Source organism: Gracilinanus agilis, chromosome 3 (assembly GCF_016433145.1).
Source record: "Gracilinanus agilis isolate LMUSP501 chromosome 3, AgileGrace, whole genome shotgun sequence".
NCBI lineage: Eukaryota > Metazoa > Chordata > Mammalia > Didelphimorphia > Didelphidae > Gracilinanus > Gracilinanus agilis.
Genome location: NC_058132.1, coordinates 28251292 through 28270807, shown reverse-complemented (window position 1 = coordinate 28270807; position 19516 = coordinate 28251292). Strand labels below are relative to the sequence as shown.

The 19516-nt window shown below is 43.7% G+C and overlaps 2 protein-coding genes across 4 annotated transcripts in view; one reads left to right on the top strand and one right to left on the bottom strand.

Annotated features, from left to right (window-relative positions):
* Window positions 1-13464, top strand: part of LOC123243012 (histone-lysine N-methyltransferase PRDM9-like) — a 51991-nt gene extending 38527 nt beyond the window's left edge. For both annotated transcript variants that reach the window (XM_044671171.1, XM_044671170.1), the window contains exons 5-10: window positions 9279-9447; window positions 9878-9979; window positions 10226-10497; window positions 10920-10987; window positions 11435-11628; window positions 13316-13464. In XM_044671171.1, the coding sequence (XP_044527106.1) occupies window positions 9279-9447; window positions 9878-9979; window positions 10226-10497; window positions 10920-10987; window positions 11435-11628; window positions 13316-13380 (870 nt within the window). In that variant the 3' untranslated portion in view covers window positions 13381-13464. The remainder of the gene's footprint in view (window positions 1-9278; window positions 9448-9877; window positions 9980-10225; window positions 10498-10919; window positions 10988-11434; window positions 11629-13315) is intronic.
* Window positions 13465-15027: 1563 nt separating this feature from the next.
* PSMC4 (proteasome 26S subunit, ATPase 4) lies at window positions 15028-18751 on the bottom strand. 2 transcript variants are annotated; one of them, XM_044671168.1, is made up of 11 exons: window positions 18688-18751; window positions 18440-18538; window positions 18123-18309; window positions 17877-18023; window positions 17520-17629; window positions 17338-17431; window positions 16550-16717; window positions 16360-16436; window positions 16067-16235; window positions 15814-15869; window positions 15028-15297 (listed from the first exon to the last, which is right to left on the bottom strand). In XM_044671168.1, the coding sequence occupies exons 1-11, from the start codon at window positions 18721-18723 to the stop codon at window positions 15184-15186; spliced, it is 1257 nt and encodes a 418-aa protein (XP_044527103.1). In that variant the 5' UTR covers window positions 18724-18751; the 3' UTR covers window positions 15028-15183. The 2 variants fall into 2 exon arrangements, with proteins under 2 accessions (XP_044527103.1, XP_044527104.1); XM_044671169.1 differs by having other exon boundaries at window positions 18123-18216.
* Between the last annotated feature and the right edge of the window lie 765 nt (window positions 18752-19516).

The following is a 19516-nucleotide window of genomic DNA, read 5'->3' as shown; positions in this document are numbered from 1 at the left end:
ATGTTTGTTTAATATTGATATTATTTCATTTTCTTCTACCTTTTAGCAAAATGTAGTTTCCCTGCTTATCTCTTTTTAATTGGATCTATTTTTTCTTTTGCTTTGTCTGAGATCAAAATTGCTACTACCATTGCTTTTTTCTTTTTTTTTTCCTTCAGCTGAAATATAACAGATTCTACTCCAGCACCTTTACTCTGTATGTTTCTTGTAAGCAACATATTTTTAGATTCTGGTTTTAATCCACTCTTATCCTCTTCTGTTTTATAGATTTTGTCCCATTCACACTAAGAGTTACCATTACTAATTGTGTATTTTCACCATCCTATTTTTTTCTTCTTTTTGATCTTTTTCTCTCTCTCCCTGACCCTCCTCAAAAGCTTTTTACTTATGACTACCACTTCCCTCCCTTCTAAGCCTCAACTTCTTTCATCCCATCCTATCCTCCTATCCTGTGGGACAAGATAGATACCTAACTGAATATGTATATTATGCCTTCTTTGAACCAATTCCAATGAGGGTGAGGTTCAAGTATTACCTGCCACCATCTTGCCTTCCATAGTAAAAGCTCTTCCTTTAACATCCTCTTTAGGTGAGATAATTTATCCTGTTTTACCTCTTCCTTCCTCCTTCTCCCAGTACATGTCTCCTTCTTACCCCTTAATTTTATTTTTTTTGCAATAATCCCATCATAGTCAACTCACACCAGTGCCCTCTGTCTATGTGTACACCTTGTAACTGCCCTAAGAATGCTAAAGTTCTTAGGAGTTACAAGTATCATCTTCCCACTTAGGAATGTAAACAATTGAATCCCTTATGATCTCTCTTCCACGCTTATATTTTTAGGCTTCTCTTGAGTATTGTATTTGAAAGTCAGATTATCTATTCAGCCCTGGTCTTTTCATGAGGAGTGCTTGAAAGTTCTCATGATTGACTATTGAATCCTTTTAACTGACAATCCATTTTTCCCCACTGAAGTGTCATACTAAATTTTGCTGGATAGGTGATTCTTAGTCATATAATTCTAGCTCCTTTGCTTTCCAGAATATCATATTCCAAGCCCTCTGATCATTTTTTTTTTTACCCTTGTACTTTGGTGTATTGTCTCATAGGTAGAAGATTGGTAAGGGTGGGCAATGGGGGTCAAGTGACTTGCCCAGAGTCACACAGCTGGGAAGTGGCTGAGGCCGGGTTTGAACCTAGGACCTCCTGTCTCTAGGCCTGACTCTCACTCCACTGAGCTACCCAGCTGCCCCTCTCTGATCATTTAATGTAGAAGCTGCTAAATCTTATACATCCATGATATTTGCATTGTTTCTATCTGGATGCTTGAAATATTTTTACCTTGACCTAGGAGGTCTGGAATTTGGCTGTAATATACCTAGGAATTTTCCTTTTGGGATCCCTTTCAGGAGGTGATCAGTGTATTCTTTCAATTTGTTTTATTCTCTGATTCTAGAATATCAGGGTAGTTTTCCTTGATGAAGTCTTGAAATATAATGTCTAGCCCTTTTTTTTTTATCATGGCTTTCAGGCAGTCCAATAATTCTTAATATTATCTTTTCTTAATCTATTTTCCAGGTCAGTTGTTTTTCTAATGAGATATTTCATATTTCCTTATTTTGTTTATTTTTTTTTTATTTTGTTTGTTTCTTGATAGTCATTGGCTTTTGTGATGATTAAAAATTCCAAGAGTCAGGGTTCTGGGTAAGAAAATTAATTATTGATTAGGCTAGCAATAACCAATAAATTAATTGATCAGTGATCACACTTTTATGATCGCAGACCCTGAAAGAAAGCCTCTTGAATCCTTAAATAGTTTTAGTAGCTCATTATTCAGTTTTCCCCTAAACAGCCCAAGACATCTCTAATTGACAAATAGCCAATGAAGATGTGGTCTATCATTCTCTTAATCCCTCCCCAATTCTTTCATTGATAATGGAAAATCACATGCTGGTCCTATGATTCCAGTGTCAAGAAGGAGAAATCAAGTTTTGCCTAGTTAGAAATGACTTTGTTTAATGCCTTTCAGTGTGAAATTCAAAGACTGTGTGGTCTGTGCAATGTCAAAGAAGAGGCATATAAAAGAGATGTTATGAAGGTAAAATTGGCAGGCCCTGGGAACAGACTTGGATGGGGGTGGTATTAGTGACAGAGATAAGGATGACATCTAAGTTGTGAGTTTAGGTGCCTAGAAAGATGGTGATGCCCTTGACAGTAATTAGGAAGTTCAAAAGAGAAGAGAGCTTGGGAAAAAGATAATGTGTTGAGTTTTGGACATGTTGAGCTTAAGAAGTCTACAGAAGACCTAGTTCAAGATGTCTAATAAGTCTTAGATATAAATCTGGAAATTAAGAAAGAGGTTAGAGCTGGATGAGTAGATCTGAGAATCATTAGCATGGAGATGATCATTAAAATCATGAGCACTGTTGACATCACCAAGTGAAATACCATAGAAGAAGAAAAGAGGACCCAGGACATGTGAGATTTAGATGAAGATCCAGTAAAGGAAACTGAGAAAGAGAAGTCAAACAGAAGGAACAAGAATCAGGAGAAAGCAGTAACATGGAAACTTCGAGGGAAAAAAAAAGATATGCATGGAGAAGAAAGTGATTGAGAATGTCAAAGGCTGCAGAGAGGTCAAGATGTATGAGGACTGAGAAAAGGTCATTCACTTTCCATCAGCTGCTCTGCTTGGTTTCTACTCCAGGAACATTTTTCCTCTCCTAGAATAAGCTCTTCACCTGAAATCTCATCATCCTGAAGATTGATCAAGCTTTAATGTTGCAGAGCCCCCTAGTGGCTGCCTTCTCCCTTTTCAGCTTCCTTTTGTGTATTGTTTTCTCCCATTAGATTTTTTTTTTTAACCCTTGTACTTCAGTGTATTGTCTCATAGGTGGAAGATTGGTAAGGGTGGGCAATGGGGGTCAAGTGACTTGCCCAGGGTCACACAGCTGGGAAGTGGCTGAGGCCGGGTTTGAACCTAGGACCTCCTGTCTCTAGGCCTGACTCTCACTCCACTGAGCTACCCAGCTGCCCCCTCCCATTAGATTTTAAACTCCTTGAGGGCAAGGAGTGTTTTTCTTCTCTTATTTGTATTCGGAGCACTTAGCACCATACCTGCCACCTACTAGGTACTTAATAAATGTTTATTCAGTATATTTGACTCTATAGAGATGATTGGCAAATTTGAAGAGCGCAGTTGTTGTTTTTTTTTTTAAACCCTTACCTTCTGCCTTAGAATCAAAATTACATATTGGTTCCAAAGGCAGAAGTGTGGTAGGGGTAGGCAGTTACCCAGGGGCACACAGCTGAGAAATATGTGAGGTCACATTTGAACCCAGGACCTCCTACCTCTAGGTCTGGGTCTCAATACACTGAGCTGTCCAACTGCCTCCAAGAGAGCAGTTTTAATTAAATGATGAGATTGGAAGCCAGATGATAGAGTTACAAAGGAAGTAAGAGGAAGAAACCAAAACATTGATTATACATGACTTTCTCAAGGAGTTTTGCCATAAAAGGAAAAAGAGGTATGGGATTATAGCAACTGGGGATGTATGGGGTGACATGTGCATAAGAGAAAAGGCTTGTAGGCCAGGAGAGATTAAAAATAAAAGTGGGGTCTGTTGTAGAAAACGGGATGAAATGGAATCACTTTTTCATGAGGCCACATCTTCATGTGAGACAGGACATAGTGATAGAAGATATGGACCAAGTATGGAGGGAGACCCATGTTTGGGAATGGCCAACTGTATGAATTTGTTTTGCTTAACTATGCTTTTTTGTTACAAAGGTGTTTTCTCAAAATTCTTTTAAATTTGAGGCAGGTGATACCATCCCCAAAACAAAAGGAAAGAAAAAAGGACATTGAAAATTTTAAATAAATATTCATAAAAGTACAGAAGGTATTTCAGAAGAAAGCAGTTGGGCAAGTTTTGAAAGTAATAGCTTGAATTTATTATACACTTTATTTTTTAATTAAAATTTGTTTATATTATATGCTTTAAAAAATATATCCCCAGTTTCTTTCCCTAGTTGTAGTTCTGCATCACCAACTACCTATTAAAATTTTTCAAACTAAATGTCTTGGAAACATCTCAAACTGGACAGGTCCAAAATTAGATCATCTTGTATTGAATTCTTATCAGCTCATCATCTTTCATGCCAAATTCAGCCCTTTATCAAAATTCACTATTTCTATCAAAGATACCAACATCTTTCTAGTCTTCTTGGCTCATAACTTTGGTGTCACCCTTCCTTCCTCACTCTTCCTCATCCTATATATCCAAGCAGTTGCCAGACCTTGCTGTTTCTGTCTCTCCAATATCTCTTACAACTGACTTCTCTCTACTCCTAAGTCACAGTACTTATGGCCTTCATCATGTCTCCCATGAATTATTGCAGTGGACTTCCAGCTGGTATCCTTTTCTCTAACTTTGACCAACTCAACTCCATCTTCCACATGTCAACCAAAGTGATTTTCCTTGAATGTAGTTGTGACCAGATTACTCTTTTACTCAATAAACTTCAGTGACTCCTTATTACTTCTAGTGTAAAGTATAAATTCCTCTGCTTGATCTTTTATTTTTAAGTGTATTTATTTTTTTTCTACAAGCATTTATAGTGCCTCTCATTGTCTTCTCCCTCCCAATTGAACAACAAACAAGTAACAAAATAAATTCCCACATTGGCTATGTCCAAAAATGTATTTCTCATTCTACATTTAAGTCTATTAACTCCCTAGCTCTTCAGTACTCTGTACTCATGGTTAGTGTTCTAGAATCTTTCAAAGTTATTTTTCTCCAAAGTATTTTTGTCATTGAATAAAATTGTTCTCCTAATCCTGTTTACGTCCGTCTGCATCATTTAATAGAAGTCTGGCTAGTTTCTTCTGAAACTGTCAATTTCGTCATTTTATTTGGCATAATAATATTCTATTTATATACCATAATCTATTTAGCTATTCATCAATTGGAGAGCACTTTCTTAATTTCTAGCTTGGAGCTATAAAGAAAAGAGGTTCTGGGGTATATAGGCCTACTAGAGATATAATTGAATCAAAAGGTATGTGCGGTTTATTAATTTTCTGGGCATATTTCCAAATTGTTTTCCAGAATGGCGAGACCAATTTACAACTCAAGCAACAGTGCATTAGTGTGTTTATTTTCCCATATTTCCTCGAACCTTTGTAATTTTCCTCTTTTATCATCTTTATCATTTTGATGGGCATGTGGTAGAAAACCTCAGAGTTGTATTGTAGTAGGACCTCATTTTACACAAATACAAGACACACATGAATTCAAGTTTACTAGATTTAGCCATCAAAAAAAATTAAGACAAAAAATATGTAAAATAAAAAATTTAATTATGAGCTAAATCTGAACCATTTCCCAAGTGACTTAAAGACTCCGAGCAGTCTGCCCAATCACCCCCATTGTCCTGCTCTGAGAAATATTAGAGTGAGTTTTTACAATTGTTTTGCACCAGATATTAGCTCCCCATCAGTCTTTGTCCCAAGTTCTCATCTGTAATAAGTCACTTCCATGTCAGAGCAGCGTTTCTCTTTGTTTCATTAGTGCTATTTAGTTATTCATAACAACCCCAAAGTATAAGAGTAGTGGTGCTGGAAGCTCTGATAAGCCTAAGGAAGTCATCAAGTGCCTAGGTATGTTCATATAACAAATACTTATTAAAGAATGGAATTTGATATTATGCATGGATTTTCAGCTTACTCAAAGGGTCTTGGAACTTACTGGTTGAGTAGAATGAGATCCTACTGTGTGTATATATATGTATACATATACATATATATGTATGTATATATATTGTTTGAAAACAAGTAGTATGGAATAGCGATTAATAGTTTTAATCTTTTTTGTGTTCTACTCTGTATAGAAATGCTCACAGCAGAGATGCTGTGTCTTAAGAAGACCAGCCTGGCTGAGCAACTGTTACAGATCATACACTCACTGCTGAACTTCATTAGGGCTTTTCCAAGAGACATAGAATACTGAGGACCTAAACAGTTAGGGAGAGTTGCCTTGGGCACATGGGTAACTCACTAACTTTATACTCACTCTCCCATGGGCATGGGATATATTTGTGGGAAGAGTTTGTCTCAGGTTTAAGTGGAGGGATGCTTGTAATTACTGTTCTTGCTCTGCCATTTGAATAAATGCCTTTGAAAAGAGCTCTAAAGCCAGAAATTTGTCCAATCTGTAATAAAACAACTAAGGCAGAGCTCCAAGCCAATAACTGTTTATTAGAGGAAACTGCCCCCCCCCAACAAATAGGATCCCAGATCTTCCTCACGGTCTGAGACCCCCACCTTCTCCAGAGTACAGCTTTTACTCCCTTTATTGCTGACCCCCATCCTTATATGCCTGGTCAGGCCAGGCATCAATATGTTATCTCACTGGTGGACTCCAAACTCTTCGTATGTCACCTGGTCATGTCGCTACCAAACAGTGAGGTGGACATATAGCAACCAGCCCATCTACACCCCATCCTCAAGACATCTACTCTTAGCAATGGGATCTGGGCAAGCTAGCAATGGACCCTGAGTTGATATGATTTGGTATTAGGTCAAGCCTCTTGTCCAGGCCTGCCTGGGATGGATCATGAGGAGGAAGCGATAGAGTGGAGGGTCTTTCAACTGAAGCTTGTGGCTTCTGGGTGGAGGCCCCCCCTGAAAGCTATGCTGACAAGTTTAACATGAGAGGAAAGATCCTTATTATAGAAAAGAACCCACTCAACTCTAAGTCATGTCTAGTTTTGGTTATTGCCTATTAATAGTAAGTAATGAATCACCATCCCTATGGAGTCACATTAAATTAGATAACACTGATTACAACTAATCATAGGGATAAAATTACTGATTTAAGATGGGCAAGAGTCTACTATTTGCTCACTTAAGACTGATGGGAGCTCATAAACAAAAGTTTTAGGAGAGTGGTGCCATTTGGTATAATCTTGAAGGCCCTCTGGGGACCCAACAAGTAAGTATGAGTATAAGGTTGGTGGGTGTGCTGTGGGGGTAGGAGAGGAGCCTGGGGTACAGAGGTGAGGTTATCCAGAAGTGAAATGGGCTTCCTCAAGAGTTAATGAGTTGCCAGGCAGCCAGGTGACTATGAATTGAGAACCAAGCCTGGAGATGAAGGTTCTGAATTAAATGTGATCTCACTTAGCTGTATGACCCTGGGCAAGTCACTTCACCCCCATTGTCTAGCCCTTACCACTTTTCTGCCTTGGAACCCATACACAGTATTGATTCTAAGAAAGAAAATAAGGGTTTTAAAAAAAGTTATTGAGTTCTCTCACTGGAAGTACTAAAGCCAAGGCTTGGATAATAATTTACCAGGAATGGATGTTGGCTTGTCAGGGATATCGGAAAGGGTATCTTGTTCAAGTATGGGTTTGGCTAGATGAGCTCTGAATTCATTTCCAACTTGCAAATTCTGGGAAATATAAAAAAGGGGTAGTAGAAGGATGCCAGAATTTACTAAGCTCTTACTATGTGCCAGGCACTGTTCTAAGCCTATATAAATATCTTATTTAATCATCACAACTACCTTGGGAGGTAGGTGCTATTATTATCATCCCAATTTTACAAATGAGAAAACTGAGGCAGACTTGCTGGAAGTCACATAGCTAGTAAGTTTCTGGGGGTGGATTCAAACTCAGGTCTTCCTGACTAGGTCCAGTACTCTCTCTACTGTACCACTTAGTTGCCCACAAAAAGAAAGAATACAGTGAGAACTGGGAAACCCTGTCATCAATATATTGACCCTGGTGCTGCTCCCAATTTCCATACTCTGCTGTGTGTGAGGCTCCAGAGCTTTAGAGAACTCAGTGATCACAAGTAGAGAATTCTTTACAATCCATGAATCAGTCAACATTGTTCAAATACCTCCTGTGTTGGGTACTGTGCTATACCCTGAGGATACAAAGACTAAAATGAAAGTTCGTGTCCCCAAGAAGCTTACGTTCCGAGGGAGGAAACAACATGAATATGGAAGACTATTTACAGAATATGGAGAGAATGAATAGTACATCATTTGGGGAGGAGGTCACTAGCATCTTGGGGCATCAGGAAAGGCTTTATGGAGAAGCTAGAACATAAGCTGAGTTTTGGAGGACACAAGGTATCCACAAAGGCAAAGGTGAGAAGAGAGAGGTTTCCAGGTATAGGGGACAGCCATTTAAAGCCCAGAAATGGGGAACAGAAAGTATGCCAATATGGCTGGATCTTAGAGAATATAGAAGAGAGTAACATTTAAGAAAACTGGAAATGCAAGGGATCAAGCATATTTCCCTCTTGTTAAACACTGTGTGTGTGTGGGTGTGTGTGTACGTGTACACATGTGTGTTATGGGGTAGTGGTGGGAGACAGGAAAAGGTGTTGGGATAGATAAGGAAATAATAGTTCTTTCCCATCGAGGCATCCTCAGGCTGAAAGGATGGGCATAAGACCCTGCCCTTTGCTGAATAATTCCTGATCTGATAGTGAAACAGTGTCTCCACCTTCAGAAAATTACAAGTTTGATAAAGACCAGACAGACCTGAAAGTTACTTAAATAAGCACAATCTCAATAAACTACAGAACAGAGAAGAGAATCAGGAGGTTATAGAGTTATGACATAAGAAAAAACCCTGCTGAATTTGTAGTCAGAGAACTTGAATCCCAGCGCTGCTCTTTAATGAGCATGTCATTTCATCTTTCAGGTCTTTATTCTTATCTTTAGAAACTAGGAGGTTGAACTAAATAATCATGACAGTTCCAAATGCTATGATCCTATTAGGAAAGTCTTCCTGAAGAGGAGGGGTTTCAGTGGCGTTATGAAGGAAATGGACTAATTTTATCTAAATTGTTGAGAACTACCTCTTCAGTTTCTATCCTTGGCTTTCCCCTCTTCCCCTGTAATCTGTTTCTATTGTTCCCTTTATATCTTTCTCCACATTCCAATTCATTTCTCCCTTCTGATCCTACTCTACTCCTACCCCTAAATCCCTGTTTACCTGACTACTCTTCCACAGCTTCCCTTCCCATCCCATCCCAAATTTCCACAAATACCTGATTCTTCCTTTTTCTACTGAAGAACCTACCACCTGATGTTCTCCATTTCCTCTCTCATAGGTTTTGATGAGTCCTCACATATTGTCTCTCCTCCCCCTCATCCCTCCACACTGATTGTTCCTCTTCAGTGTTCTTAAAGGGGGATAGTGTGGAATAATGGATACTAAAGAATGGAGAGAGTGAGAACAATATGTGTGTTCCTCAGAATAAGGCCAAAAAACCAGCTGACCCCAAGGCAGAGGGAATGATGGATTTATCTGAGGAACTGAAGACAGTAGTCATGAATAACCTGACCATCTCAGAGGAAGTCAAGAAACAGATGGGCCAGATGGATGGAATCTGTACCAGTAACCAACTGACAGAGGGAAAACTAGGTAAGAGGAAGAAATGAGGGAATTAATCCCTCTGATATCCCTTTCTGGATTCCCTATTTCTGCTTTGATTGGGTTCTGGCAGGCTTGTGATAGGTCCAGGGCACATCTGGGACTAAGGTTGACCTGAGCGAGGATGTCTGCAGCCAAATGAGAGTGGACAGTCAAGAATAAGTGGTTGTTGTCCTTTTATGAAGGGAGAAGAATTAAGAATCTGAACCTGAGAGATGAGGTAGACTGTGCCTGGCACTGGATCATGAAATGGCTATGTAGACAATCAGCCACAATTCTTGCTCTGCTCTTGTTCTTCTTAGAGCTAGAAATGAGATCTCTATGGGGGAACATTAGAGAGAGTTATGTTTTCTTACCTGGCAGAGACCACTTCTTTGCTTTTATTTTATTCCCATTACCACTGTGATTGACCCCATTCCAGATTGCAGAAGAAAGGATGTTGAAGTTCATATTTATAGCTTGCGGGAACGAAAGTATCAGATGTACCAAGAAATGTGGGACCCTCAAGATGATGACTATCTGTGTAAGTAGAGCCTCCTATTCCCCTCATTTCCCTTTTCCTTGGACCAGAATCCCAATCCTTGCCAGGTATCCTGAATTAGCCCCTCAGCAGATTTCCTTAAGGTCAGGATAAACATTTTAGTAATGACGCTATCCCATACTTCACAGCCATACTTCTTCTCCCCCTCCGTAGGGGATTGTGGGCCTCCAAACCAATGCCCAGTTTTAGTTGTTCCTAATCCTAGTCTCCGTTGTTTGCTTTCCTCAGTCTGTGAGGAGTGTCAGATCTTCTTCCTGGATACCTGTCCCGTTCATGGGCCCCCAACATTTGTCCAGGATAGTGCCATGGTCAAGGGGCACCCTTACTGCTCAGCCATCACCTTGCCACCTGGGCTAAGAATTGGGCTTTCAGGAATCCCTGGTGCAGGACTTGGTGTATGGAATGAAGCCTCAATTCTACCACTGGGTCTGCACTTTGGGCCCTATAAAGGGAAGATGACAGAGGATGATGAGGCTGCCAACAGTGGATACTCATGGATGGTAAGACAGACTTCCACCCTCGTCCCTGGGCTTTCTTCCCCTCAGCTCTCGTCCCTCCCCTTGTCAGGGCTTACTATATGAATGTAACTGACTGATGATGCCAAGTGTAGCTAGCAGGGCTCAAGGCTCTGTCCTGGGTACTGGTTGGGAGACGATACAGAGGAAGAGGACCAGGTCGCTGCCCTTAAGGAGCTCCTGATCTGAGGCACATGGCCTTCACCCACAGGCCATTCCTCCTCCTCCTCTTCCTCCTCCTCCTCCATCCAAGCATGACATACATGCGAATGGCCAAGCACTATATCAGCACATTTAAGGTATCAAAGTGTAAACTGGGTCAGTCAGAACTGAGGAGAATGCAGAGTAAAGGGGTGGCAGTCTACAAATGAAAACACATTGATTTCATGTTATTCTCTAAACTCCAGATCACCAAGGGGAGAAACTGTTATGAGTATGTGGATGGGAAAGAGGAATCTTGCTCCAACTGGATGAGGTGAGAATAGCCCAGGGAGGTGAGTTCACTCTTCCCCATCTGCTTCTCCAACTTTTGTCACCTCCAGATCTTTCCTTTTTTTACCCAGCCACCTCTTTACTTATCTTGGGTCAATAAAAAAAGATCCTGTCCAGTTAAAAAGTATTGAGTGCTTACCATGCATCTAGCCTGGGTCTACTGCCGGCCCTTAAGGAAGAAGTTTCTGACACCTCTATCCCCTCTGCCATGCCATTCGGAGCAGTTAACCACAGCAGAGTATATGATTAAGTCGAGGAAACAGCTTGGCGGCACAAATGTATGGGGCATGTGTGAGCAGCGGGCAGCCAAGGTCCGAGAGATCCAGACCCTGGCGGAGGGTATTGAATATCAGGATGAAGAATTAGGATTCTTCATGGGGAGGTTCTTGTTTCAAGCTGGTGTGTCCCCATCCCCACATGCCAACTTCAGGTATGTGAACTGTGCGCGAGATGAAGAGGAGCAGAACTTGGTGGCTTTCCAGTACCACAGACAGATCTTTTACCGAACCTGCCGTGCCATCAGGCCTGGCTGTGAACTCCTTGTCTGGTACGGGGATGAGTATGGTCAAGAACTGGGCATCAAGTGGGGAAGCAAGTGGAAAAGGCCTCTCACAGAACCCACAGGTGAGCACCCTGCCAGAGGAGCCAGGGCCTCATTTTCATATCTTTTCTTTGGGCATAGACATTAATAAAGCAGGAGTTATATTAAGCCAGAGGTAAAAAGCATTTTGGGATTCCCTGCCCTTCAGACCCAATTAATCCAGACTGTTGATTAGCAACAATTTGGATGACAATATATGTGATTCTTGGTGGGTGAGGAGCCGCGTCCTAGATCTGATTTCATCTCTGTGGGGATGCAGATTTGCAACTTGTCTCTCTCTTAGTTGCTCGAGGACACTAAAAGGGCAAGTGATTTGCTTATGATGTACCTATCAAGTCAGAGGCTGGACTTGAACTCTTCTTCCTGACTCCAAGACAGACAGCTCTCTCCATGATGCTTCTCATGTAGTTTTTATTGAGCTAAAATATTCTTTTTCCTCCGAAGCTTCATGGTCTTCAGAGGCTCAGTAGTCTTTCCAACCAAATGCTCAAAGATTCAAGGATTCCTTCTTCCTCCAATCTAGAATTTATTTTTATGTAAAGACATGCATTTTTATAGCAGCCCCCCTAAAAGCTGCCCTTTGCATTAACTTCATTTCATTGAAAGGTCTTCTTTTATAATGGACTCAAAGGTAACCAAGCAGCATTCCTTCAAGTTTTTATAATTCAGTCAGACTGCTTTTCTCCTAAGAGTGTTCTGCACCTATTAAATACTGATTCCCTTTCAGACCCTCTCAGGCCCAGTCTCTTCCCCAACCCCACTAATGCCCCAAGAATCGGCTGTTTCCAACATTTATCTCATGCATTGTTGCTACATGAAGCCATGTCCAGTCCCCCAGTTCTCAGTACCTTTCACCCCCAAATTCCTTTGCATCCATCTTGTAGAGGGCTCGCCTCACACTTGTCGTATCCCAGGAGTCTAAGTTTCTTAGTAGATGATGTATTTCAATGGTTCCCAAACTTTTTTGGCCTACCACCCCCTTTCCAGAAAAAATATGACTTAGCCCCCTGGAAATTAATTTTTTTTTAAATTTTAATAGCAATTAATAGGAAAAATAAATGTACCTGTGGCCATCACAGCCTCCCTGGATCGCTGCAGCACCCACCAGGGGGCGGTGGCGCCCACTTTGGGAATCGCTGTTGTACTTCTTTGTGTTTTCACTTGAGAATATTTGCTGATTAACTCTTTAATTATACAGATGTTAGAAATGATGGTCCTGTGTTTATCAGGATGTGCACCTACACATCTAAAAACCCACATCAACCGATTTCCCTGCACAGGCACACACAGACGTCTGACTTGTTTTATGTGCACTGCTGTCTGTCACAGACATGTTGCCTGTGTGGGCATGGCTGATATTACTTTCTGCGGAGCTGACTCCAAACTGCTGAAACCCTTTCTTCAATCAAAGCCCTGGCCATGTAGTTTCTGAGGCAGACTGATTACCTCACTGTGACTTTGGTACACAAGTCACTCTGCAGTCCGTCTGGTCATGAGCCTATCAGAACTTAGCTTGGTTGGTCCTCTGATGGCTTGAAGCCTTTCTGGTTTGATAGCACCAGCCAAAGCTTATGTACTGCTGCCATGATCTTTGAGAATCCTCCATGTCATGAGGCAGGGATCAAAGTAGAATGCTAGTATAAGAATCATAGTAATAACTTGGAATAGGATGTTACAAAGTTTATAACTGTTGCTATCCTAATTTTACAGATGGGGAAACTGAGGCTCAAGGAGGTAAAAGCCAGAGAGCCAAGACTCAAACGCAAGTCTTTTGATTCTGAGGACTTCTAAATGCTTTTTTGTTGTAGCACTTCGGTTCAGAAAGCTCCTATTAAACATTACATGGAATTCTCCTGCAATTAGCACTGCTTCAATGCTGTTTGAAACTTCTGTGTTCCAGGACATTTTTGTAGTGTCCCATTCATTGTCCAGTAGGGGTCACCAACACCACTGAAAAAAATCACACCTAATATGTGCCTTTTTTTTTTAATCCCTTACTTTCCGTCTTAGAGTCAATACTGTGTATTGGCTCCAAGGCAGAAGAGTGGTAAGGGCTAGGCAATGGGGGTCAAGTGACTTGCCCAGGGTCACACAGCTGGGAAGTGTCTGAGGTCAAATTTGAACCCAGGACCTCCTGTCTCTAGGCCTGGCTCTCAATCCACTGAGCTACTCAGCTGCCCCCAATATGTGCCTTTGAATGAAGGGTTTGATAAAGACTGTAGGCAGGTGTGCAGAATGGCTGGGTCCCATGGAGCAGGTTTCCCTCAAAAACTGCTCCAGGTTCATCTTCACTGCTCCAGAAAATAAACCTCTATGCAGACCAAGTCCCATGAGATGCTAGCTAGGAAGGCAAGAGTTCCAAGTGGCTCTCCAGTGAATGGAAATGATTGACTCGGGGATGTCTGTCAAGACATTTGCCATAGGTACATGAGAACGGGAAGGGATGGAGGACAGGAGGATTGGAATCTCTGCAGACTGTGTCATTATGGGGTGAGGAGAGCCTCTGGCTCAAATTTTACTTCTTTAGGGGGGAACCCAAAGAATCCATCTTTGCCTTCCGTCCTCGGGGGTTCTTCACTCATGCCTTCCTCAACCAATACATTCTGCTCAAAACACCCCCCCTTAAGCATTCTTGGATTCTGGGACAGGAAATAATTATGGGCTGGGAGATCTACATCCAGACCAGCTACTTCCATCTGGTTCCAACTGTGTACGTAACAAGCCAGGAACTTCACCAGAAGAGCAGCCTAGCTCTTTATGGAGGAAGAACAAAGAGGTGGATCAGAGGGAAATATTCAGCCTGCCTCAGAGCCAGCAAGCAAGGGGGAAAGAAAGCAGCTCTGGAGAGGAGGATCTCAGCAGGATCCAGGGGATGAGCACTAGAATGTGAGCAAGGATTTACCCACCAATTGAACCTCATAACACACAGGTGGACACGCTTGGGACAGAAGCCTCATGTGTGTGAGTGAAGATTGACCCAGAAGTTAGGCTTCAGCCCATATACCTGAACCCTTTAAAGTAGATCTTACACCTGGCAAGGGCTGTAGACAAGTTCACTAACTTGTCAAATCTGATCAGATACAATTATATGCTGTCAGTAAGCATAACCTGTAGACCAAGGGACACAGACAGAAAAAAATGGGATACTTTCTTCTCTGGCCACCCTGAGAGATAGTGTTCAGAAAGCCAGTTTGATCACTGCCCAATCACCAGTCCAAGTACAGGGTAGAGAATAAGTGAACAGGGATTGGTCTGAGGTTTAGTTTGAAGAGATTGTTTTCCCTTGGGTTTCTCTCCTAAATGTTTTATTCCAATAAACATTTTAAGTCTTTATGCCTCATCATTAACAAAGTGATAAGAAAAGGGGCTGGGAGAGGAGACGGGAGCAAAGGAAAGGTTTATAGAGAGCTCTCAGCCTGGGCTTAATATCTCAGTGGGACTTGGCCCAAGTGTGGATTTAATCTCATAAATTTATTGAAGAAAACAATCCCATACACGGAGAAAAGAGGCTCGCCCCAAGGAACTTAGGGAAACCTGGGGAAGGTGACATGGAAGAAGCCCCTGGACTTAGTCAGGAATCACTTGTAGAATTCATGTTCCTGTTCGTCCTTCTTAATGACTGTTTTGTATGCCTTCTCAAAATCTTTGGCCAGGACAATGTATCGATTCTCACGAACAGCTAACATTCCACCCTGGAAGAACAGGGAACCTGGAGTTAATACATGAGTTCCCCTCAAACCACATCCACACCTCAGACATGTGTATTTGCAGGGGACAGATGAGAATGCCTTCTCTTTCTCTTCATCTTCAGACCTGGGGAGACTTCAGCTAGGGGGGCATCACAGTGCTAAGCCTGGAGTCAGGAAAAGGAGTTCAAATACAACCTCACACACTTACCTAACCCTGGGCAAGTCACTAAATCAGTTTGCCTCACGTTTCCTAAATTGCAAAAATGTGGAAAATGACAGCACCTACCTTGACAGGTTGTTGCGAGGATTAGAAATAATCTGCAAAGTGCTTGTCATATAGTTGGTGCTATATAAACACTTCTTTTCCCATCCTGTCCTATCTTTGTATCTAACCCAGTACAAAGTGTAGTGACTTACAAATGATTTTTGAATGAGGGAGAAAATGGAAGAAACATGGGGTAGGTGCTCTGTGTTCTATTAAGGCAGAATAAGGGGGGGGGGGGGGGAAATGTCACTTACCTCCTGACAGATGGAATTAATATCAGCTCCAGAAATCTTATCTGGACGGGCAACATCTGAGGGAGGATGAGTCAAGGAAATAATTTTCTGAAGAATATAGGAGGTGAGCAATTGGCACTGCCCTTTGTCTCTATTTTCTCCATGTAGAATCTAGGGCATAATGGTAAACACTAGATGACTTTTTACCATGGGTGAGGGGTATGAAGATAAAGGGAAAAAATTCCTCCTCATATCTATATTTAGAAGAGGATACAATCTTCCAGATCAACCTCCTCAGAGAGGTTCATCTTACTGGTGATAGTAGAAAAAATTAATCTCTTCTGTCGACGGTCAGGCAATGGAAACTCAATCTTACGGTCAAGCCGGCCAGGCCGGAGTAAGGCGGGATCCAGAGTATCTGCCCGGTTTGTGGCCATGATCACCTGCAAGGAGGGAAGAGATTTTGACCTTTATCTTCCAAACCCTTCCCTTCCCAAAATTTTCATGGCTCCCCAACCACCAGCTTGGCCCTGCTCCCATCTCTTGTTTCCCACCCAATCCTCCAACCTTGACATTGACATTCTGGTCAAATCCATCCATCTGATTCAAAAGCTCAAGCAGGATCCTCTGAACCTCCCGGTCAGCTGGAAAAAAGGCCCCTCAGTCAGTCATCCCCAGCCTGGAGTTTGGGTCTCAGCCCCTAGCCTAGGTTCAGGACCCATCCTCCCTCCCAGTCCCCTGCAACAGGTTTACTCACCTCCAGTTTGGGCATCAAATCGCTTGGTGGCAATGGCATCAATCTCATCAATGAAAATGATGGCAGGTGCATTCTCTTTGGCCAAGCGGAAAACATCCCGGACCATTCGAGGTCCCTCACCTAGGTACTTCTGCACAAATTCGGAACCCACGACCCTGATAAATGCAGCTGTGGGTAGGAGGAGGTGAAATCATACCTTTTCCTCTAGAATTCCCATCCTCCCCTAGGCATTGTGCTAAGCACTTTATAAATGTTATAATTTGATCTTCATAGCAACTGGGGGGGGGGGGGGGTTGTAGCTACTACTACGCCAATTTTACAGTTTAGAAAACAAAGGCAAAGAATGGTTAAGTGATTTACCCAGGGACATAGCTAGTAAATATCTAGGACTAGATTTGAACTCAGGTCTTCCTGACCCCAGGCCTGGTGTTCTACATACTACACTACTCCAGTGCCTTATAAAAATTGGAGTAGGAAAGAAAAACTCATTGGCCATAAAATTTATAGGGCTGTCATACAAGAACAGAATATGTTTCAAGACTCTAAATGCCTAAGGTCCAGAACTTTTGAGTCAGAATCTGGCTGGAAGAAGAGAGAAAGGCTAGAAGGTTGAGAGGAAGCCAAAATTGTAAAACTCCTTGAAGGTAAGAATAGATTTCCCCCCTCTTTTGTACCATAGCCCTTCCCACAGGTACCTGGATAAATGCTTGCTGTCAAAATGAGATAGTAAGTCAAAAGGGATGAAATCAGATATGAGAATTAGCTCTTTGAAGATGAGCGGTTCTTACCTGTTGTATGATGGGCTACAGCCTTTGCCAACATAGTTTTTCCACAGCCTGGGGGCCCATACATGAGGACCCCTCGGGGTGGGTCAATTCCAATCTGAAACCCCAGGGAAGAGCCAGTTATTGAGTCCATGCCAAGGTTGCCAGTGTTTCACCCCCGACCCCCAATTTCTGTCTGTTCTCACCTGTTTATAAAGTTCAAAGTGAGTCAGTGGGAGCTCCACGGCCTCCCGCACCTCCTGCTTTTGAATGTCCATGCCTCCAATATCAGCATACATGACATCAGGCTTCTGGTCTGGAGGGACACATGACCCTAACACTTGGTATTTGTTCCCTCCAGGTCTTTCACAGTACAAAGGGGAGAGCTGACTCAAGGGGGTTCAAATCTCACTGCTTCCCTGGGTAACCTAGCCGAGTTATTTAAACTTTCCCCCAATAGGATGTACTAAAGGGCTCTATCAGGTCTCTATCAAGCCCCCCCCTCAAAGGCAGCAGGCTTGGTCAGTGACCCTCAGGGGGAAGGGGAGGCTTCTCTCCCTCACCAGAAGTCAGCATCATGATGCTGCTATCAGCTTCTGGCGGCAGGACATCCACCAGGGCATTGCTGTGCTTGTGGAGGGCCACTGAGGCATTGGGCTTCAACAGCTCTCTGTCGATGGTGCTGAGAATCCGGACATAGTAATTAGATCCTAGAAAGAAAGGCAAAGAGGCAGGAGAGGGGTGGAAATGAGACCCTCCTGGAAGGGCCACCCACCAGCCCTGGGCATATCGAAGGGGCCCCGATTTACCGGTGGTGGAGCCCACAATGGCTGTGTTCTGGTCCACGGCCTCCAGGAACTGCCCGATGACCAGGGGGATGCTCTGGATACGTTTCACCTCCTCCTGGGCGTGTAGGAATTCCTTCTTCAGGTTCTTCTGCTCATCCTTGATGTACTCCTCCTGCACCTCCAGGAACTCCAGCTCCTGTTGCAGCTTCTGCAGAGATGACCAAGGCGGCGGCGGCGCCCTGAGCGCCCAATCCCGGGCAGGTGGACGCGCGACCCAGGGACGGCCAGCGCCGAGGGCTCCCCGCCCCCCGAGGGGTGGCCAAAGGCCCCGGGCTCACCTTGTAGCGGCTGTACAGATCCTCCAGGTCCTCGGGCTCGGGCCCCAGGAAAGACAGGCCGGTCTGGGGCCGGGAGATGTTCAGAGCCGGCAGCTCATCCTGGAGATCAAGGGAGAGGAGCGAGGGTGGTCATCTGGAACCCTGGCCCTGCTCCTTCATGCCCCGGCGTCCCCAGCCCAGCCACTGCCTCCCGCCCCAGGTCCCCGCCCGTTTTCCCCCGCTGGGGATGCCGACCATTCCCTCCAGACCTGCGCCTTCTCCACTAGAATGCCAATCTCCTCCATGGCAGGCGGGCCGAACCTGGGCCTCCGCCGGAACTGCCCCAGTCATCGCTTCCGGCGCTGCCCCGTCCCGGAACTCCAGCCCCTCCGCACGCACGGGCCTCTGGGAAATGTAGTCCGTAAACCCGATGGGCTTCCGCTTCGGTATCCATAGGTGCGCCTGCTTCGTAGTCTTATCCCTCTCTTGCCGGCATCTCCTTCCGCCCCAGCCTTTCGCATGGTATTCTGGGAAGTAGAATCTGTACCCTCGGCCGCCCACCACCGTCTCGGACCCTACCTTCTCCGCAGTTTACCCCTGCAGTCTCCAGGAGGTGAGAGGAAGCCACGGAGAGGCTCCTGCCATGCCTCGAGGGAAAGACGCATGCGCTAGCTGGGGCCCCTAATTTGCCTGTCTCCTAGAGGCGGTGGGAGCGAAAACTTGGGGCCCAATACAACTTTCGGCACTTTGGGGCCGGGAGCCCCCAGGCAAAGCACTTAATCTTTCAGCCTCAGTTTCCTTCCTTTTAACACGAGAATTAGTGCCGACCATTATCCCTTGCCCCCGCCCACAAACTCATCCGCTCTCACTGGGCACTTCTGTCCAGAACGGAAACTGCGTGGGCCTGGGTTCAAGTCATACTTCCGTCACGTACAAACTGTGACTTCTGATCCTGCATCCCCCTTCTTCTAAAACTGTGTGTGGTCTCCTCCAATGGACAGCAGCACCCCAAAACAGATCCTGGTGTCCGCGCGCTTCCGCCCCACTACAGCTTTCACCACTTGTCCATTTCCCCTTCTCCGCGCCCCCCCCCCCCCC